Below are 23,629 nucleotides of genomic sequence, written 5' to 3' on the forward strand. Positions count from 1 at the left end.
ATAACGTTGTATTCAACCCGCACAATTGGGGTTGAAACGGATACCGGGGAAAGGTATGGTCGGTGAAAAAATGAGAGAAAATTTGGAAAACTCCGTCACGTGTGAGAAACGAAAAGATAAAATGAGTGCGGACGAAATGTCGTAATGATCGTTTCATTGCACATATACAGTAGGTACAATCTTCGTTCTCTCTGTGATGAAAAACTTTTATCTTCAGAAACTCCGGCGAAATTTCTTGCTTCTGATATTACGCCACCTTTTTTCACTTCCTTCATTTACGTATTTATTTTCACCCATACCGAATCTCTTTTGCTTCTTCGGGCAGCGGTAGCGGCGGACCAGCTGATGACGACCGCGCACAAATACCTTTACCTAGGGTGTGTCGGTTTCTCTCTCGCGCAGCCGAAGCTTTTTCCACCATGCTTTACGTACGCGTAGAGATTATTATGTACCTGTACACGTACGTATACATACGCACATGTGTGCAAACACGCATACATTTACGTAAGCTTGTAGCTACGATGGCTGGGAAAACGTGAAATCGTGAAAAGCCTTCACCTGTTCACGAGCGCTCTTCCCTTTTACTACTTTTTTATTTTGTTTTCTCCTGCATCTATTTTTTTTTTTTTTTTCTTTTTTTTTCGGCTCTCCATTTTTTTCGTTCTTATTTTCTATCCCTCTCTCTCTCTCTCTCTCTCTCTCTCGGGTACATCTAGCGAATACACTTTCAACCCCTACAGCGGCAGAAGCAGCGTTATCGCAAAATAAAATGAAACTCACCACCATCGTCAGACAGCACAGCGATTTGCCGGCGCGCAGCAAACCCCCTCCAAACGTCAGAATTTTCGCTGACTGGCTTGAGCGAAAAAAAATTCTCAAAAAAAAAAAAAAAGAAGCTGTTGAAAAAATTCCCTTCCCTTTCTTTTTATGGGTATATACATATATATATATATATATACGTACACACGTGTGTACATCTTTATCTGGCGTGTACATATATGTATATGCACGGTGTATATATTTATATATGCGCGCACATCCGGTGATGTTGGGAATTTTTAAATTAATTCGAACCACCTCGGATATCGCGTCACTGCGCATCCACCCATCCATCTATCCATCCATCCAACCAGCCCCCTCGTTCCCGTCAAGCTCATGGCTTTTTACCCCCGCTTTCATGACATAGCAGGTATCCTACGTAAATACGTGTGTAAGTTCATATGAAACAGGTGGACGGATACATATAAATATTTTGCTTTCAGCATTTCCTTGGTGATTTTTTTATTTCTCTCTTCCAACGAATTGCCAAATGAGCAATTAACTGCAGGTGGATGTTTGGTGACAAAAATTTTCAAAACTCCGCACCACTTACGAATTTTACGGTATAATGGGAAAATTTTGACATAAAGAAACATGCACACCGAATAAAAGTATAGGCAAGGGCTTACGTGTTCTTCGAACGAATCAGTTCGACGTTAGGGGTGAAATAAATGAATTAATTTTGAGAATTAACCGCGGTAAAGAACGGAGTGGAAGGAAGCGACTGACTAAGAAAATCGTGGGGGTGCGAGTAGGGTTGGGGTGGAAGAGAGTTGGGTCGGTTCGAGGTGGAAGTTTTCAGTTTTCAGAAGGGTTGAAATCAGGGGAATAATTACACAGTACTGCAGGGGTGGAACGGACTTTCGCAAGGGTTTTGGTCGGGGGAGGGGGGAATTGAACGGAACGGAACCCCGTCGAGGCTTTCGTATGCACAACGTACATGTATTTATATATATATTATACGTATATATATAATACATAAAACCGGCTAGCTATATAATGCTCTCTTTTCCGAGCTTTTCCTCAAGCTTTCGTCCCGTCGTTCCACACAGTTTTCATTCGTTCGTTCGTTCGTTCGTTCGTTGCTTCGTTGGTTAAATAAGCCTCGTGATTTATTTTTACTCACGGGCGCGCGGTTTGTTGTCGGGCGTCACCTCTGTTCAGCCCCCAAGGTGACGTCTCACAACAAAGCGCTACGCTGCTGGCTACCTGACTCCGGGCAAAGCTCGGGCTCGCTGGTGAATTGAGAAATTCGAATATTTCGACCCGTGCATGGATTGACATGGATCAAAGTAGGTCTACGACTAAAACCAATCGATAGGTCTTGATTTTTCTGCTCCCAACAGCGAATAATCGATGATCAATCGATCGATTGCACGAGTAGATGATTTTGGCTTTCAGATTTGGATTTCTGAGCTGATTATACGTGAGATTACTCTTGAAAAACCAAAATAAAATTCAATTTTTGAGCAAAAAATAAATCATTGTTTTAATTGGGTTTAATATGCTTTTTTTTCTACGTATTTTGACCGAAGGAATCCGAATCTGAAAGAAAAATTGATCTATCTGCAAAAATGACCGAGTTATCGCCAATTTTTCGTGATTTTTGACATAAATTTGAGGATATCTCGAAGGGAAAAAATCGTAGCTCAATTTGGACAACGGATTCGTGTTCCTGGGGTCAAAATACACAAGAAAAGTGCCATACGATCAATTTTAAAAAACAAAAATTTCTGGCCAAAATTTGAGATTTTTCCAAGGGGTACCCCTTACGATTTTTTCAAATTTTGGCCAAAAATTTTTATTTTAAAAAATTGATCGTATGGCACTTTTCTCATGTAATTTGACCTCAGGAATACGAATCCGTTGTCCCAATTGAGCTACGATTTTTTCCCTCCGAGATATTCTCAAATTTGTACCAAAAAAAGCGCAAAAATGGGGATAACTCGGTCATTTTTGCAGATAGATCAATTTTTCTTCCGGATTCGGATTCCTGAGCTCAAATCACATCAAGATAGACTGGGAAATAAATTTTTTATTTTCGATCCCAAAATGCTGAAAATTGGCGATAACTCGGTCATTTTTGCAGATAGATCAATTTTTCTTCCAGATTCGGATTCCTGGGGTCAAAATGCGTAAGAAAAGCATATCAACCCCGATTAAAAAAATGATTCATTTTTTATTTCATAAAATTGAACTTTGACGTCGTCTCGGCGACGTGTGGATTAACAGGTATCGAAATATTCCATCGTCGGTTGGTTCGCAGCGATTCGTATTCCCAATGAAATAAATCTAGGGGAGAAAGAGAAGACTGGCCGGTTATTGAGAACTGATAGAAAAATCATGAATTATACAGCGAATGATTGTGAGGGGTATTCCCCCCGGCGCGAAGATAGGACTAAATCTTACGGAACTTGAACCGTACGAAAGGTTTTTTCAATTCACGAGATCGTTTCATGTGAGTGAATTTGGTATTGGGAAAAAAAAACTTTACAAAGCAAACGGACTCGTCGACGTAAAGTACGTACGCCCTTAATTTTCACGTGATTTATTTTTACTCAGACACGTCTAACCGTACTTACACATGTACACGTTTAATCAGCCGATAGGTATACTACTGCGCCCGTAATATCAATAAGACTGAAAATCTGAGAAAAAAAAAAAACCTTTATATAAATAATCAAAAGTCAAATAGAAAAGAGAAATGAGAGAAAAGAAAGAAAGAATTTATGTTACAAAGTAAGATTTGTCTGCACAGCATCCGCTTGTTTTCAGTTCTTGTCCCGGACAGGTATGGGCTGCGAAAACCGCTGAATCGCTGTACGGTAAAAAGAGAAACAAGAGTGAAATAAGAAGAGAGGAAAAAAAATGGACGAAAATCGTGTCTCTGTATTTTAGCAGAAAATTATCTTCTCCTCGGAGATCGTTGAGCTCATATCCTTTAAGATTTGCTTTACGACGGTTTACCGTAGTACGTATAGGTATACACAGAGAACGAAGCGATATCGCTGACCGAATCCTTAGAAGAAGGGAGGTGAAGGAGGTGCGACGAGAGGGAAAATATCTGGTGAAATATTTGACGAGATTTATAAGAAATATAAGGGATGATACGCGGAAGTCCGGTAGCGTGGCGAAAGAAGAAGAGGAGGACGAAGAAGCGGGAGAACGAAACCCGTCCGTGCCACCGCCACCGAGATCGCCCGGGGCGAAAAGCTCCGAAAAGTATAAAGAAGGTGGTCCCGAGTTATGAGATTACCAGTTGTAAGCCCTGAGAAAGGTGGCGGGGAAAGAGGCCCGGCACAAGTTTTCGGGGGTTCTGTACGCATTCTTCTTGTTTTTTTTTTCTTTTCTTTTCTTTTTTTTTTTTTTGGACGTTTTAAGGGCCGCGCCAGATGTTGGCGCTGATTAATTAACGAATTCTATCTTGATGGGCAAAATTAGCGCTCTGCAGAGAGTGTCGTTAAGAGTTTATATGTATATATAAGGGTTTTCGTCTGCCGTTGAATGGTCGGTAACGCGCGCGAGGTCTAGACGTCAGAAACTCGATTGCTGACTATCAAGAAACCGATGGGAATATCCTACCGGGAATTTGGAATTTTCAGCCAAGGGTTGTTTACTCCCCAACTTAAACCCCCGCTGATCCTAACGGACGGTTATTTACCTACCCGTAACTAATTAACGCTCCAAACTCAGACAGTCCAAAGATTTTACCTGTTTTAAGGAGCAAGTTGAAACAAGTCCACCGATCGTAAACTGCGAGTGAACGGAAACAAAATGGAGAAAAATCGAACCGCGATACCCGTCACCATAAGCTCGGCATCTACCATTTGTTTATTTATTCCACTGTTTTTTTTTTTCTTCCCCCTTTTTCTCATCGATTTGACTTTTGAGCGCCACCCCCCGGTCAACCAATTTTCACCGATTCCGAAGAACGGGGCGTCGTAATTACGCCCAATAATTTAACAGCACGTATTTCATTGTCAGCGTGGCAACCGGTACTCCTCGTGTGACTCTCGCCGCAGTGCAGCTTGCAGCTTGCAGTTCCGAGGTTGGAGGTTGAAGCTTGTGGACGGAAGATTGAATGCAATTTCACTGCGCAAACGACCTGCACCAACGAACGAAAACATCATTATTCTACGAGCGAACGGCGGTGTTTGGTTCGGTGCGGTATACGTATATATACGCGTATTCTACGTGTACACGTGGTGTGTGTGTGTGTGTGTGTGTGTGTGTGTGTGTGTGTGTGTGTGTGTGCAGATATTGTGTGGATGAATACTGCACAGGAAGCAAGGGGTTTTACAGAGTGTTGGGTATAAACCGTAGACACGTTCATAAGCCGTCCAATAGTTGCCAAAGCATGTCCCATCAAATATCAACAACTCCAATTGCCTTGCAAATTGTTTTCGAGCTTACTTAGTTGTCCTCATAGTTCCCGCGTCGCGTATAATAAATGTACATCGATCACAACCGTAGCTGTGATGGGAATGAAATTTCTCCACGATACGCGTTCTCCTATAGTGAAAATACCCACGATTCGCCTCGACCTCGGTCTACCCACCGGAGAAACCACCCTGCCTGAAAAATTCATCGAAATAATTTCAAACTCGTGAAAACTCGTCGAGAACGCCTGAATCGTTTTGGGGAAAAACTGGAAAAATAAACACCACCAGTAGCAACGAATCGCTCCGCTTTAACATTGAGGATATTTTCGCGTTGTATCAGAAAATTTATCTCTCATCGATCGCGTAATCGTTCGTATGTTTCAGCACCCCCGGTGAAAGTTGAGATCAGCAATCACCCGAATCAGGCGAAAATCGAGGCTAAAGTCGGGCAGTCCCACGTACTCCAGTGTTCGGTGAGGTTCGCTAAACCGGCGGCAACGATTGTCTGGTACAGGGGGAACGTTCAGGTGAAAGGAGGAAGCACGAACGTCGAGTCGATATCAATCGAGGATGGTAAGTCCTTGGTCTTTGAACTTTTTACCCTCTACCTTTTACCTTTCACCTTCTACCTTCAACCGTCCCGGAGATCAGAGCGACCTTCTTTTCAACTTGAACGTCGACGACCCTCGCTGTGTCAATAATTAAAATTACTTCTCGACGACGACGACGACGACGACGACGACGACGACGACTTGTAAGAGGCAAATGCTTTCGGAGTAAATATCGCAATTGCCCGACTTCACTTAGCCTTTCAGAAAAAAGTCACTCGTTCGCTCTCCATATTATTTCTGTAAATTCCGCTCAACCGGAAGCGCTCCTTTGCCCCGCTGTCGACACGTCTTTGTTGGCATTAAATTTAATTTTATACCAATTTTCAACCTTTACTTGACTTGATATATTTACGGACATTTACAGTAGCCGGCTAATTACGGGGTATTTTGTTAATTGATTCATTTTTACTCAATACTTGCTGGTTTTCACTCCCTTTTTTTTTTTGCGCGCGAAAAATTTTCTCCTTCCACTCGCTTCGGCTTCAACTAAATTTGCTTCGAGTGTACTCGCGTTTTTATACTTACTCTTGACTTGAAAAAATTCAAATCAAGAGTCGAAGTGCCTCGAACTCTTCGTGAGTGTACCTACCTAAATTCAAGATAAATCGTTTTTTTTTTTCTTCGGTTTTCTTTTTTTCATGCATTATACCTTCTCCCTTATATTACACGTAGCTATAGGTCGCGTTCGCCGCTCTCGTTTTCGCGGAAACAAACGTTCCGAAGTAGACATGAATTTTTTAGCCTTTCGAATGGCGAAGGTGAAAAAGAAAGAAAAATACAGGTAACGTTAATGTAAGCAAACCTCCGCGTTCCTTTACCTTTTTAATATTGAAAAACTCAATCGCTAAGGGACTAGAAACTCCGAGTCGCAAATTCATGCGGTGGCCTTCTTTTAAGGTACGAAATAGAAATAAAATGAAAAATTGAAACGCAGAAACCGACTCAAGCACACCAGTGTTACATAAGATTTCCCTTTCAATACGCACTTACGTTTTCTATTCTACATATCTCGGGAGCGAACGATCGGAATCGAATTAACTTCGACGCGTTCGATGCACGCGTGCATTTAAAAAAAGCGAATATTTTCAGCAGACGAGTGACACAACATTGATTCTCAATTAGCATGAGCTATTGTTATTCCGATAATGGGGTGCGCGAATTTCGGTTGAAAATAACTTTTCGCACCCTTGGGGAAAAACTAGATAACAATACGGGTGAACTTAATTAAGCTTGATGGAAAATGACACGTTCAATTGGTGTAAACGAGTTGGAAATAATTCTGACATCATAGACTACTTGTCTGAAATCGAGAGAGAGAGAGAGAAAGTGATTTCGTCGAATTACCGGTCTCTTTTCATCCCATTTTTTTTTTTTTTTTAGTTTTATTTTTGGTCTTTTTTCCTCATTTCTTTCTTTCCGCAGACAAAGAAATGCCAAATCCAGGAGAGTCGAGAAAGGAGCTGCGGAAATACGACACGCACGGGTCAATTACTATAGTCCCAACTGCCGACGACGACGAAACCGACTATACCTGTGAAGCTAGACACCCGGCCATCCCAGTCGACATGCCTATGCGAGCAACAATAAAGCTGTCTGTTCTTTGTGAGTATTGTTGCAATGTCTGCTTTTCTCGACTTTATATATATATATATATGTATACACACACACACACATATTATACGATCTTCTACGAAGGTTAATGGGGAACATGTATTGTGCCAAGCACCTTATTATACCGTTTTCCATCCCATGCGTTCCACCAACAACCTACCCCCCTGCGAAGCTCTTACAACCAGTCGCCGTATTCGAGAGTAACACAATGCCGATTGGCAAAACCAGACGGATCGTGACAAAGAGAGTCTCTAGCTCGAAACGAATCTCTGCGCAATTGACACTTGGAAATCAAGAAATTATTGAAAAAAAAAAAAACACAAAAAAAAAAAATGAACAATTCCATTCATCGGGTCACATGGCGTTAGCTGGCACTTAAGAATCCACTCTATCCTATTCCTTATACTTCTACGTCGTAAGTTTCATTTTTTTTTTTTTTTTCGTTTTTTTTTCGATTCGTCAGATCCACCCGGAACACCTTACATCGAAGGTTACACGGAGGGTGACACGGTCCGTCGCGGTCAGCAGGTGGATCTGGTTTGCAGATCTAGGGGTGGAAATCCACCCGCGCAAGTCGTCTGGTTCAAAAACGACGAACAAATAACAACCGTTTACCGTACGGAGGCGTCGTTTTCCGAAAACGTTCTTTCATTCGAGGCAAAAGCAACCGACAACAAGGCGAGATTCAGGTGCGAGGTATCGAACGTGATGAGCGTAGCACCCCTGAAGGCGCACGTAGATCTCGCTGTTCTCTGTGAGTAGAAAAAATAAAAGCCGCACCGCGAACGGATGCGAACGGATTGGAGGTGGAGCTTTTTTTTTGATGACTATGTCGTTTGTATTCGAACAGTTGCTCCCACGGCTGCCGTGATAACCGGACCTACCGAGGCCAAGGCTGGCGAAGAAGTGCGAATAACTTGCACAACCGAAAATTCGAATCCACCGGCGGATATCAAGTGGGTAGTGGCGGGTAAAAATTTTCGCAACAGCACGTCAAGGACGAATCTCGCCGCCCAGGGTGGCTGGGTCACTACGTCGAACATCACGTTCAGCATCAATCCGGAAGTCAGAAGTATCGTCGTACTCTGTCATGCCGTTAACAACAAATTGGACGGAAACGTCGTCGGCACTCACACCATAAATGTCATATGTAAGTTGGATCGCGTATTTTCCGTTGTCGTTGTTAAATCATCAAGAACTTGTAATTGTAATTGACGATTGAAAGTTATACTCGTTTCTCATGATTTGTTGTTGTTGTTTTTTTTTTATTTCTTTTTTCTTTTCAAACAGATCCACCCTCCGATTTAATAGTCACCGGATACGAGGAGGGGGTTGCTATAGACGCGGGTACAGTTTTGAAACTTTCCTGTACCGCGACCGCTGGAAATCCTCTGGCTACTCTGACTTGGTACAAAAACGATAAAATGGTTAGTGGAATTAAACACGAACGCAGTTGAAAATTAAACATGAAGTTATTTTTTTTGTTTTTTGTTTTTTTTTTTTTCCCCGTTTTACTATTCACGACTTTTTACCACGTGTACAACCCATACGGTTTCATATGATATTCAGGTTAATGGAAACGTACGGACACGCGATCACGTCGTTTCGAGCGAACTCGTCATCCTGGTTAACGCGTCGGATAATAACGCGAGGGTCAGATGCGAGGCGACTAATTCAGCCATCGATATACCCCTCATTCAACATCTGCAGCTGAAAGTTAACTGTGAGTACGATGCAAAAAGAGAAAAAAAATAAAAAAAAAAAAAAAGGTGTAGCACCGGAACCGGTGTACGTTTAAAATATATATGTATATAATTAAATCGGAGATGAGGTGAAGCGAAAAAGAAGAAGATGGAGGACGAGAAAATTCAATATACTTTTTAATTATTGTTTAACTAGTGTGCACGTATGAATTGATATTTCGTCGATACAAGTTCTACGAACCAAACATTCTGCCGATGTAATCTGCAATCGTCGATTTCGTACGAGGTGAAAATAGAAATACAATTGCCCGATCTCGTTTTCAGTTCCTCCCGACCAGGTGAGGATAACGCGAGAACCGAAGGAATTTCGCGCTGGTCAAATAGGACGGATAATTTGCGAATCGAGCAGCAGCAATCCTCCGGCTGAAATGTCATGGTGGAAACACGGTATACCCGTTCCCGTAACTAACAACAGCACGAACACAGGGCTGAACGGTGGCTTCGTATCCTCCGTGGAACTGTCCCTGGAACTGACGGAGAAAATGAACGGCGATCTTTACACCTGTCAAGCCAGAAACGCCGCGCTAGAACGAGCCATCCACGACGCTACCACCCTCACCGTATTCTGTACGTAATTTTGTGTTTTTTTTTTCTTCTCTCACCGATTTTTTCACGTTTCGCGTTGACTCGCGCGAGTAACAATTCAAAAACTTACGCCGAATTTTGAATCGCATCTCCGACAGATAAGCCGATTTTTTCGGCCCTGGACCCTAACGAGTTGGTGGGTATGGAAGGCGAGCCTTTTGTCATATCCGTTTCAGCGACGGGAAATCCAGCAGTAATAAAGTATAGCTGGACGCGATACGGACTGCCTCTGAGTACCGGTAACAAAAGAGTTAGCGCTCGAGGACCGACACTCAACATTACCAAATTGGATCGCCACGATGCCGGAACGTACATTTGCGAAGCGGTGAATACGGAGGGAACGTCTTACTATCAGTTGAATTTGACGGTGCAATGTGAGTTGAATATTTTTTTCACCGTGGTTCAGATTTTTATTTTGCCATTATCATTTCGAAATAGATTTTCGCGAAGACTTGAAAAATTGACGAGTCGATTTTCAGTTCCAGCAAAAATTGAGCGTACCTCGAAATCCGGGGTCGTTCACCCCGCCGACGTGGAGGCAAAATTGTGGTGCGATGTTGACGGAAGTCCGATGGGCGACAGTTACGTTACGTGGCACAAAGTTGGATCGAACGTTGATCTAAATAGAAGGTTTCAAACCTCTTTTGTCAATAAAACTTCCTACCTCCATATCCCGAATCCCAGTAGGGACGATGTAGGGGAATATCAGTGCAACGTGAACAACGGAATCGGGAACGTAACGTCGAAGCCCATACTCTTCGTTACTAACTGTGAGTGGTTGATGAACATTTTTTTTTGTCTTTCTTTCATCCGTTTCAATGTTCGAATAGTAGACCTATATCGAAACCTTCGTATTTATGCTACAGTTAAACCAGAAATGGCTAATTCGCCACTCACGAAAAAGGCCGCGGCCAACAAAGGATCGAGCGCTCAACTGTCCTGCAAGGCACAAGGATCGCCCCTTCCAAGGTTTACCTGGTTGTTCAACGGGAAACAGTTGCTGACCAACAGAACCGATCACAAGTACGACGTCACGCAAACTGAGGTGAGAAAAAGAAAAAAATTTTCAACTAAACAAATCTCAACACTTTTTCAACTCTCCCGAAGTCACTTCGAAGCTTCTACCGTATAGTCCCGCTGATCCGATCGTCGTTGATATTTTTCCCCTGCAGGTATCGGAATTGATCTCCGAGTCTACGCTGACGATCTACAGAGTGTCTCCGGATGACTACGGAAAATACGAGTGCAGAGGCCGTAACAAGGTGGGAAGCGGGACAGACGAGGTCTTTTTGAACGTGACATCGCCACCAGACCAGCCACTGGAACTCGAGGTGTACAATGTCACTCACGATTCTGTTGTCCTTACTTGGAAAAAAGGATTCGATGGCGGGCTTCCAACGTCTCATCAAATTCGGTGGAGACCGGCATTAGATCACGAGGACAGGTACCAGTACATGGACGTGTCCGCGACACAAAACAGCGCCCTTATCACCGGGCTTGCCCTAGGGAAATTTTACGTATTCAGCATCAAAGCGATCAACGCTAAAGGGCAGAGCAACTTCTTGCCAGATCTCGTCAAAGTTCAAACACTGAGTGAGTAGATTTTCAATTATCACGAAAGATTTAGAAGTTTATTTCACATAGAAAATAGATGGTATAATTGTCGAAGTATTTGTAGACTATCATCAACATGTCTCATTGTTCCCCTTTAACATAGTAATTCATGCATTTCATCTAGAAAAAAAAAAAACAAAGTAATCGCCTCTGGTTAATAAACGCTTGCCAATAGTAATTAGGGGTCAAACATACGATTCTAAATTGTACGAAACGATAGAACAGGGGCTAAGACTTTCAAATTTTCTAACATCTCAATAAATTAACACAACCGTACGATTTGGAATTTCGATTGTAGAAACATTAGACTCAGCGGAATTGTTTGTGAGATATTAACAAAATGTATTTTTTTTGTACGTTAAACGGTTGCCGTTTGGTAGCCATTTTACAAAAAAAAAAAAATGAGCGACGAAATGTTATCGTCGAAGCTCTTCGTGATCCTCGTTGATTAGCTTGGCGTTGGTATATCCTTGAGGATTGAATTATGACAGTCGCTTCGTAAAAAAAAAAACAACATCGTTAACTAACAATTTTGGTAGCCTAAGGCTTATGCATGAGTAACATAAAGGTGACGGGGAATCGGGTTGGGTTCCAGGCGAGGCCCCACCTACAGAGTTGACAGCGAGCGAGACTAACTCTCCCTACATCATCGTCATTATCATCGCTGTATCAGCCTGTGCTTGTCTACTCATTGTCACGCCAATAGTGTATGCCACGTTAGCATCAAAAAAGAAGGCGAATCGCTCTGGTAAATATAAAGTTGTATGATTTACACGTTCAATTTGTCTACCCCTGTAGGGCCGAATAATGTGGAGAATCTACCAGACGTGCTACTGGAAAAGGGGGACTTTCCGATGAATTATATCTATGCGGTAGCCGCAACAAGCATCGTCTTTTTTCTTGTTAATCTATTCATCATGTTGTGGTACATTGTGAGAAAGAGAAACAAGGCCCGTAAGTTCGATACCATAAAGTGAGATTTAATTATAAATTAGAAAAGAAAAAAGGACTTTTAAACTCTCTCCGTTAATATTATCTGAAAATTCACTTTGCGAATGACTTGAATTTTCAACGACTGCGGGGTAGTTCGTTAAAATTCGTTACGAACGGTTATTTATTTTCCCCTCTCCCCCCCCTCCCTCCCCCCATTTTTTTTTTCACAGGAATAAACAAATCCCAAACAGCCGACATGTACGCACCGTCAACTGTGAACGGAGATACGATGACCGGCGAATTAAGTTCCGTTTCGGACGAGAAGAGCGACGTTAACTTCGATGCAAACGATTACGTGGTCAGTGCGATCAGTCAGTATGTCCTTAGTAACAAGTAATTGCAGAGGGTAGGTTTGAGTTCTTTTAACCCTTTTTCGTTCTAAATTTCTTCTTCTTTTCACTTATCACTTATATCTCTCTGTTTCTAATTGTACAGCTTTTTAATAGCCCACCTCTACACCTCGAATTATTTGAAAAAAAAAAAAAAAACACCCTCTATATCATAATTCACACCCTGCAACACCCCCAGCTGTGTCTTGTTGATTCACCTCGAAACTGTCGAAGATTTTGAACTTTTTTCGAGTATTAGATTCTCGAAATGGAGGACAATATTTTTTTATTTAGTTATATTTTTCCTCGCTCCGTAATTACAAAAAGAGTTGAAAATTAATTAATTTTCAACATCTGTACACCCTCTCGCATTACTTTTACGAGCTTGAAATAAATGAGTGACTAATAAACGTTGATAGCTTTGTTGGAAATAACGTATCTAAGATACAATATATGAATTGTTTCGAACAAAGTTATTTTCATTCTAAAAATCGAGTATGAACAATCGAAGGAACTAGAACTAGAATCGGATGAAATTAAACGACTTCAATCTTGTTGAATAGGACGAGGGGAGGAAGACGGCGGCCAGTACTTACCTGATAGATCAAAGTATTCAAGAATTCGGTAAAAACAGTCTTGAAATGCAGGTGCATCACCATCAGGGTACCCTTGGGAGGAGAAGTAACAATCACAGTCACGGTGTCATAATGGACATGGATTCACCACCGCAGCGTACAACAGCAAGCGGTACTCTCTCGGGTGCGTCATCTTCAACAGCTACTCAACTCGAGGCTCTCGATAGGTGCCAAATATCCTCTGAAGTTTGTCGCTCGATCTTTGGTGTCTTCTCGTTCTCGGATAATAATATATTGCAAGTCAATGGCCAGACGATTAACAGTGAATTTATTTTATTCGCTACTCAAACTATACACGTCATGTATATTTCACGAAAATTCAATTATTGGTCCAAAGCGAAAAAAATCACGCACATCTCACTACTCGATGCTATTATCCCGAAACTCGAGACGCTATAGCTTCTCATGGCATTTCGCATGTATCGTTTTTTCTTCTTTCATCGCCTTTCAACCTCGTGAAAATTTGATTATCTTTTTTTTTTCTTATTCGTTAATGAATTGCTCAAATATTAACAGAAGAGAAGAGCTCTTGCTTTTATCATTTTTCTAACATATGCATGCGACAGTAATTCGTCACTATTTGCGCCCAGTTACAATTGTCAGTTTTTTTTCGTTTTCATCGTTAGATCGCTACCATCGTTATTAGATTATCTTAAAAATTATTTTCACCGTCTGGCCACGTCATTTTTCGCTTAATTTCGAGTTCTGTCCCACCCCCTGACCTGAATGCAATGTACGATGTAATGTTCTTGAATTGATTATTACCGCGAATGATCTAGAGCTGATGACATCATATTGGCTCTAATTATAATTACCATTAATCATTCGAGCATTTTGATTTTTGCGGTATCATGATATTATATGTAATTGTTATTTCATAAAAACGAGATAGCGGAAAGAGCTATGAGGAGGCACGCGATCAGCTCATGCTTGCGAGGATTTAGATATGCAGCAGCAGTTTGTCACGCATGCTATTTATTTTAAATATTATCAGTTTTTTTTTTTTGTTTTTTTTTCTCGCATTGTATGTTCATGTATTTGACGAAATACCAGCAAATACACGGAGTCGTTAAATTTCTCGTTCACACTCAGAATGTGCGAATTGCCCGAATTTTCTGTAATCAATTAGTCAATTGACGTCACATTCGGCGCGCTTCTGTAGAGTAAAAACAAAAAAAAAAAGCTGCCAGAATATAGAAATATGTTGTATGAACTGAAAAAGCGAATAAAACAATCCAATGATGATTCTCATCGGGGATACTTTGATTCGCTTCTGAGAGCATTCGTCCTAGTCTTTTAACAACGAGAAAGACTAAACCACTGTGAAAAATTGTACGTTGTTTCGTTTATTTCAGTCTCAAAATCGAGTTACATAGGGAATCCGAGTCCAGCACCGCCGGCGTCAGACGTGAATTTTTACAGTGTGGAAATGGACAATGGCCGGTATTTGGGATATGAAGGAAATCCCAGCCCGGCCCCAATACTGAGCGGGGATCCGGGTCTGGGTACGTATTACCCGTCATTGGGTTCTCTGCAAGGTGTGGGACATCATCCGCATCATCACCATCATCTTCAACAGCACAGCAGTACGCCGCACAACACGGTCCAGGTCGGGGGAGGAACGCTGACCAGGAACAGGACCCTCCCTCGCCCAGTCCCCCCCCCAGACGTCACTGTTATGACTGCAGGAACAAAGTCCCCGGTACCCCCTTCGGTACCCCCCCCGCCAGCTACGTTTGCACGTGCGGTCCCCGTCCAAGGAAATTCCCACGGGCACCCACTGTCTACTTTCACCTCAACCCCAGCCTATTCGGACATTGACGGACATCTTGTCTGAGATTTAATTAATAATCAACATTTTCACAACGATGGTAATAATTCGTTATTGCCAATCAACGCACAGACTATTGATCAAAGTGCTTCGAATTTATTAGATATACAGCAATTACAAGTACGCCGAATATTAGAAACAAATCAAGATTTACATCGAACTAACAAGTTGGAAGATGGAGAAGAATTGAACGAATTATCGTACAAAAACGAGCCCAATAACGAAGACGACGAAGATTCAGAGGAGAGTACCCGCCTGTGAGTTATGAGAAAAGATCAAACCACGTTGAAAGCTAAACATTTGAAAAACTAGGCAATCAAGTTCGTGCAAGGTCAAGTTACATTTAGCGAGTAATCACTGGATTATCGGTCTACCTAAGTTGAAGTTACGGTCGCATCTCCATCGTGCCAACGGTCACGAGGAGATCATAGTGTTTGATTAACATGTGATTTCAACAATTCGAGGAATAACTCGAAAGTGTCTCAAAGTCGCGAGGTGGGCTCATTATTATCTGTTCAGAAACACAATAGCTGACTGTGTATATCGACGTCCCCGAAATTGCATGGCCATGACGATAATTAGTCGACGAGAAGGAGAAGAGTGACAAGTAAGTGAGCTTCTTTTGGTTTATGCATAAGCAGTGATAAATGATAATATATCCCATCGAAAGGACGATAGGTAGATAAGTCAAAATAGATATTATATATATATATATATACATATATACATAAATTATATTTTAATTTTACGATTATTATATCCTCTCCTTGCTTTTTAATTCTCTCATTAAATCTCTTTTGTGTTCCATTCGAATTTCATATATCTATGAGTTAGGTGCTGATGATCCATACGTACTCAAGGTATATGAAATAATTAGTATCTCAGATGTAAATAATATTTTATTTAAAAGACAAAATTAAATATTATAATTATGAGAGCCAATTCCGAGGTATAGACTAAAATAAATGAAAATGATATTAATGATAATAATAAAAAGGATGATAATTACATCGATAGTCATCAAATATATATTATAATGAAAATTAAAATATTATGAACGACAATGACTAAGTATTATAATTAGAGTACTATATCGTATAATGTATATTTTCTATTGCATTTATTTTCAGAAAATTTCTATTATCATGATTATCATTGTCATTAATATTATCATTATTATCATTTTTAGAAATAGTATTTATAACTATTACTATTAGTATTATAATTATGATGATATGATCGATGAATGAAATTGAAAATAATAAAAAATTATTATAAATCATACAAATACATAAAATAATCCTAAATGTTTTTCAAGCTCCGCGAAATAATTCAAATGGATTATATGAGGGTCTTATAATGTACTAATTATTATTATTAATAATACCTGATTCACCTAGGATATAATTGTATAATATCGGTATAATGCTCAGCGTTGAAACGGTAATCATTTTTATTATCATAATTATTACTATCATTATCATTATCGTCATCATTATTACTATCACTATTATTTTCTTTATCAAAAAGTATAATTGTACGTATCTTTAGTACATATATTAATTATTGCACATGTATATACCTATATTTTCGATGAAAAAAAAAAAAATTCTGAAAGAAATTAAATTGAACTATAACAATTGGCCTATTTCTATCATTATCATTGTTATTATTCTTATTATCATAATCATAATTATTTTTTGAAATGATATGATTTTATTATCGTTACCTACAATTGGTGTCACAACGATGTCGATGATTGCGTTCATTAACGATATTATGTGCACTACGTACATACAATATACCTACCAAATCGAACGTAGGAATTTTCACTATACGTTTATTGTACACAAACATGTAAGTATATGTGTATATACTGTACATATGGCCAATTATTTCAGTCGTTTGCAATCGTTAAACGAGTGATATAATGATTTATCGATAGGTATAATTACATATTTATATATATTTCATGTATTTATATAATTATACCTATAGGTATACAAATATAACATGTGCATATTGTACGTGTCACGAGGCTTATGATTAATGTAAAATAATTAAGTTATGCAGGTATAAATGGTTACATCGTATTAATTATTGAAAATTTTTGAATTTTATTGATAATGTTTGTATTAAAAGTTAGCACGTTATTATCAAGTATATCGCTATATCCAATATGATACCATTTGATATAGCATCAGATCATCATTACTATTATTATTACTAATTTTACTATTGTTATTCTTATTGTTGTAACATTCGTCGATAATCTTTATTACCATGGATATTGAAAGTACCAATATTCATTCAAATGATGGTTACGAAAAGGGTATAGCAAAATTATCAATGACAATTGTAATAATAATAATGCTAGTGATACTGATGAGGATAATAGAATTTCATAGAATCTGCAGGCTTAATATCTTGATAATTGTTGACCGAATATTTTATAAAAAAAAAAAAGGAAAAAAAGAGGAAAAAAAGGAAAGAAATCAAATAAAATTGCCCAAAAATACTTGCGCAGAGGTCAACTTAGACTGATGATTATTGTGTCTGAAAAAATGAATAATTAAATAAAAATCACCGTATGCTCAATTAGAGAAAAGAAAAACGATAAAAGATTAAAAAAATTAATAAAAGTTAAAAAAAAAACGAAAGAAAAAAACCCGTTCACGCGCATTATGTATGTGCAGTGTATATTAAGAGTAATCTATTTACATATTATACATGTTTTATATTTGTAATTGATGAATTATAGGAGATGAATGAAAAAAAATTTATAATATTAATACCTATAACAACAATAATAATAATGATAACAATAGCATCATTATTACACTCGTAATATTAATGATAATGATAACAATGATTAATCATAACTTGCGAAGTCGTAAATTAAAATTCATTGAAAACGCGGAAAAAACGAGAAAATTAAAAAAAAATTTTAAATAAAAATAAACACTGTAATACGTATTGTTAATGTTAACGATAATATTAAAAATAATAATAATTATTATGATAATATGTAATCTCCAAAGTATTTGCTCATCCAAGTGGCTATAGATAAGTTATTATAATTATTATAATGAAAATGATTAAAAAGAAAAAATTAACAAAATATGAAAAAAAAAGAATTAAACTCGGATAATCGGTCTTCGTCCATAATGGTACCTTGGAGATGGACATAATGCCTACATAATGTATTATATATTATATGTCTCGCCACCGCGCGATATTCCATATTTTACATATAATATGTATATTATTGAAATTAATGAATAACAATGATATAATGGTTATAATAATTATAGTAACAGTAATGATGATAATAACAATAATTATAACAACAACAAAAACAACAACAATCCATAATTGTTTCGTTGATTATTGTTAGGGTTAAATAGTCAATCCTAATTATATATAAATTATATACTATGATACAATCACTGAGACAATTAAGAAAAAAAAAAACAACTACAAAAAAGGACAACCAAAAAATGAATTCGAAAAAAATGAATGACAAAATTTCGGAACTATAATAATTCAAATGAACGTGAATGAATATATAAATTATATTACTCCAACATAATTAATTTTTCTATGTAAATAATGTAAATATATGTAATTCTCTTAGATAGATACGATAAAATAATTGAGTGAAGTGAGAACGAAAACCAGTAATCTCAAGCACATTAAAAGAAATGAGCAAACACGAAGAAATACACATACAATCATCGTACGTACAGAGGAGAGAAAAAATAAATAAATGAAATAAAATGAAATCAAAAAACCATTGGAATATATCAAATTACTATCGCAGAACTATGTCGTATTATACGGGTCATCTCACGCCAATTAGTTGACCTGGCTTTGATCGTCGCCATTTTTAATTTCTTTTTTTCTCAAATGATTCAGAATCGTTGTCTCAATACTGACAATGCAGGGACTTAGCTACAGTTTTTTCGAAAATTACGCCACAAATTTCTCGATAAAAGTGATAACATTTTTTACCCCACTCCGATTAAATTATTCATCGAACCATGTAGAGATGAATTTCTGACAAAGAGTCAGGTCGATTTGGCGCGAAATGTCCCTATATACTTACATATGCTTTTACATACCTATACAACGTATATTCGTACACTACATGAATATTATTAAAAGAAAAAGAAAAGATAATCGGGAGCTTTTCTTATATGAATGAAACTAATTATACAAATAAAAAAATGATACAAAACAGAGAAGAACTGACATTGTTATTGATATATAAATATACACATCTGCATGATAACTTTTTTTCTACTCGTATAAATAATCAAAGCCAAACCAATTAACCTACCTATATCTAAAAAAAAAGAAACAAAAGAAATGTATAAAAATCGAGAGAGAATAATAAACATGTCTGCTGTTTTGCTCATTTGCAGTTACACATTTACCGCTTCCATTACACTGTGCCAATTAAATTTATATATAATTATATATTGTGTACAATATATGTATACCGTATACCCACATATTGAAATTCAAGAATGTACGAATGAAGCGATTGATTGATTGTTTGATTATTGTATATGTATAATCATTTATCGATAAAAATGATTGACGAATTGGGATAAGACTATAAATCGCAACAAAAAAAATGATAAGCGTGACTCAACAAATGATTAACGTAGATTGAAAAAATAGTTAAATAAATAATATAAAATCGAATAACGAATAAATGACATGTAATAAACAACGAATTTTGTTCAATTATATTTTCTTCCGTTCTTAGTGATCCTGAAAAGCTCTCTGATTAAATCAAAAGTATCATATATTTGTGTAGTTATAAATATACTATGTATAATGGATACACGAGTACATACATACGTACATGGCATAAATAAACTGACAGAATAATATATATATATATGTAATTAGTATTGATTATATCTGAATACCTAATATTACACATTATTATTATTATTATTAATCAATTAATCAATTAATTGTAACTGTAAATAACATATAGTATTTTTACATTCTCATTATTCTAAATTACATAATTATCATATACCTATACGTATATTATATTTCCAATCATAATGATAACATTAACAATATTAATAACAATAATAATAATAACAACATTGATAACAAAACATGTCTGAACGGAATCTGACGAACGATCTGTTCCACCCTTTTATCACCTTCGTAATATTTATATAGTTTTCAAATTTATTATTAACATTCAATACATGGTGGTAAGTCTGAGACCGGTTGGAACACCGTGTAAATTAGTTCATACTCGATTCGGTCGATTTGTGCAGTGGTATCATTTTTTTATACTAATAATGCTGGTACTGATAATAATGGTAACAATAACGACAGTAACGATTTTCATTATTGGTATCAACTCTGTTTTTGAGAGAAAAATTATGACAGAGGAAAGAGATTTCATGTATGTTATTAAATTAATGTCATAATCAATTAAATAAAGTTGTGAATGAGTGCAGAATAATGTTACATACATACTAGTCCTTGAAAATTGTTCGAAACCAAAGTATATTAAATGAAACTAATCGATAAATACATTATTATATGTATGTTCTTAAATAAATTGAAATAAATTATCGTTGAAGGGCTAAACATAGTATCATGTATATCACACACGCGACGAGAAAATGAAGAAAGAAATGAATGAACGAAGAAATAAATGCAAGAATGAGCGAATGAGTTGAATGGAATTTATATCACACAATTATAGTGAAGGATTCATTGTCGAAGAAAACCAACGACAATAGATTTAAAAAAAACACGTTTTGCAATTCATATGAATTTATTATCATTATCATCGATATTGGTATGATTATTGCAATTATTGACATTATTTTCTTCTTCATTGTCATGTGAATGATTCAATACGAATTGTAAGGAATATAAATCAACAAATTTGAATGATTATTGTATAAAAAATGAATATGTATGAACACACTATTTCAATTAGGTATAGTTGTTATTATTGCTATTATTATTGCTATAATCATTAAGAAAATAAAATTAAATATTGATAAATACACATACTTACCGGTATAATTATACATATATTATAAATATATACAGTATATTGTTCGAATATAAGATTTTTTTTATGTTTAAGGCGTCATACTCGTTATACGTACACACCAGAGTGGTCCTTGATAACGTTAATTCTTTCCATTTTTAAACCAATCTTTCAAACGTTTCAATTACGGAAAAAAAAAATTCCTCCGAAGTTTGAGCTCCCAATTACAACGGGATCACGTACCACACAATTTTTTCTTGTGATTTGAAAAAAGAAATTTTCGCTCCTGTATCTACATATTTGGAAATATTTGTAATGCTCTAACCGACATCTTAGATAGCCAAATGTGTATAACTAATCATTTTTTGCCTGATTTTAACATTCAATAAATGCTGATATCAATTGATTAAATTTCGTTCAAAATTTGATTAAATACTACTACATTAAATTACCAGTAGATTGAAAACGGCTGTGAAAAATTGTGCGGCACCTGTTCCCGTTAGAGTTAAGAGCTTAAACTCCAGGGGATTTTTTTCCGTAATAGAAACCGTATGAAAGATAAGTCTAACAATTTGAAAAAATCACCATCTTCAAGGACCACTCTAGTATACACGTACAATGTACATGTAACACAATGCACGCACGCGGGCAAACGCACACACATACACACCTACATGTTCATCAACAAGCGAAAATTTTAAACAATTAGTTGTTATTTTCATTCTTAAGATGTAATTATATATATGTGTGATGTTTTATACGTATATATGATATAGTAAATCTATACATATATAAATATAAATATATTTCGTCGACTAGCAATATATGTTACAAAAAAGAAAAGATATGAGAGAAAAAAAGGAAAGAATATTCATAAAAAAAGACAACCCTCTGTAAATTGTTTTTTCTATAATAATTATTAAAAATTGATTATATAAAAAAATTAATTTGTATTTTTCATTAGATAACTGCTGATCATTTTAATAACGCTTGATACCTTTTTCAGACTCATTGTGAAGTTTCCGTGATGCATGGACTCATGAAATTTACTAACACACAGACAATATGCAGAATTTCATCAAAATGTGGGTAAAATATTACAGGTAATTTATTCTGCAGAATTTGAAACTGTTAAACTGTTTTGAAACTGTTTGAAATCAATAGTCCGCTCGAAGTGGATGCGAATGTTGGCGGAGTTAAGACTACTCGTCACTTCTTCTATCATTGATATGTAATCGGGAAAAGACGTCGGCATAACAATTATTAAATCATCTATAGTTTTCAATCCAGGGAAGTTTTTTTCTACTGAAACTACATCAACTTTTTCTACTTTTTCCAAGATCGAACTTTTAACTGCTCGGATACCCTTGTTGTACGATGCAGATAAAATATAATGCTCACAATCAGTCTAGAAAAAGATAAATAGGTTTTCAACTTCATCAGAAATATTAAAAGTCTATTTGCTTTGGTGACTTTGAATTCTTGTCGTGTTTTTAGAAATACGAGTAGATTATCGAATATGTTTTTCTTAATGCCGGTGAAATCAATCGAATGCTCATTGGTTTTTATGGACTTAAAACCGTGGAAACAATTGGAAAGTCTAAACATCTGGGTGGTGCACTAAGACTGGTCCACATGCCTGATCTCTAGTGGTTTTTAGAGATGATGCTCCCAATATCGTGGTTTGCGTTGCGGAATCTACCCCACCGCATTTTTTCGAAAATAAAAACAACTCACGAAAGTTTTATCCAAAACTTCGTAAGTATTCAATTTACGTCTGTTTAGCATCCAACTTCTCTACTGAATATTATTGGTAACTTGATGGATGTTGGAAGATTGTCTTCGGCAAGAAGTTCGCTTTGGTCCCTTAGCCTCAAGAGAAGTCTGCCCCTATCTATAGGTAGGAAAGGGAGCGTGCATGTTGGAAAAACGGTCGGATTGTAAGCTGGATGACTGGGATGTTCAGACTTGGCTCCGCCAAAGAAGTGTCTGCTACATATCCTAGTATTTTTTTATTTGGATGCCATGATTCACCATTCTTGCGGAAAAAAACTTTACTGATTTATCACAGCTATTTATGGATAGAAAAATATATATGTACTTCAATACCTTTGACGTTTGAAAGCATTTATCCATGTTTCACGACGACTGCGTGATATGTAATTATCAAAAGGAAATCTGTAAAAACTAACTGTTCTGTCTGTATTCCCGAGAGAATTGCCACAACCGACTACAGAACCACAAACCTTATACCGGGTGAAGACATTTCTTTGCTAAGAGGTAGAATTCTGAATTCGTTACTCTATAGGAATAGGTATAAAAAACTAGGTCCGAATTCGTTGCTAATATTTTATTGTATAAAATCCGTCTTTTTTTATAAGTATTTATTTTTGAATCGACAACGTCCAAA

The 23,629-nt window shown here is 37.1% G+C and overlaps 1 protein-coding gene across 4 annotated transcripts in view; it reads left to right on the forward strand.

The window, feature by feature from the left end:
• Positions 1–20,962, forward strand: part of LOC105691098 (nephrin) — a 141,396-nt gene extending 120,434 nt beyond the window's left edge. Inside the window, exons 4-18 of one of the 4 annotated variants that reach the window (XM_025746168.2) lie at positions 5,586–5,774; positions 7,235–7,414; positions 7,887–8,177; positions 8,274–8,573; positions 8,714–8,850; positions 8,993–9,146; positions 9,451–9,753; positions 9,870–10,145; positions 10,251–10,541; positions 10,638–10,816; positions 10,944–11,364; positions 11,981–12,133; positions 12,549–12,676; positions 13,271–13,466; positions 14,698–20,962. In XM_025746168.2, the coding sequence (XP_025601953.1) occupies positions 5,586–5,774; positions 7,235–7,414; positions 7,887–8,177; positions 8,274–8,573; positions 8,714–8,850; positions 8,993–9,146; positions 9,451–9,753; positions 9,870–10,145; positions 10,251–10,541; positions 10,638–10,816; positions 10,944–11,364; positions 11,981–12,133; positions 12,549–12,676; positions 13,271–13,466; positions 14,698–15,179 (3,680 nt within the window). In that variant the 3' untranslated portion in view covers positions 15,180–20,962. Of the gene's footprint in view, positions 1–5,585; positions 5,775–7,234; positions 7,415–7,886; positions 8,178–8,273; positions 8,574–8,713; positions 8,851–8,992; positions 9,147–9,450; positions 9,754–9,869; positions 10,146–10,250; positions 10,542–10,637; positions 10,817–10,943; positions 11,365–11,980; positions 12,134–12,183; positions 12,340–12,548; positions 12,725–13,270; positions 13,510–14,697 lie in introns of those variants that run through there. The other 3 variants (XM_048658928.1, XM_048658929.1, XM_020855277.2) reach the window with 3 other exon arrangements.
• The last annotated feature ends 2,667 nt before the right edge of the window (positions 20,963–23,629 follow it).

The sequence above is a fragment of the Athalia rosae genome, chromosome 7, assembly GCF_917208135.1.
Source record: "Athalia rosae chromosome 7, iyAthRosa1.1, whole genome shotgun sequence".
Taxonomy (NCBI): Eukaryota; Metazoa; Arthropoda; class Insecta; order Hymenoptera; family Athaliidae; genus Athalia; species Athalia rosae.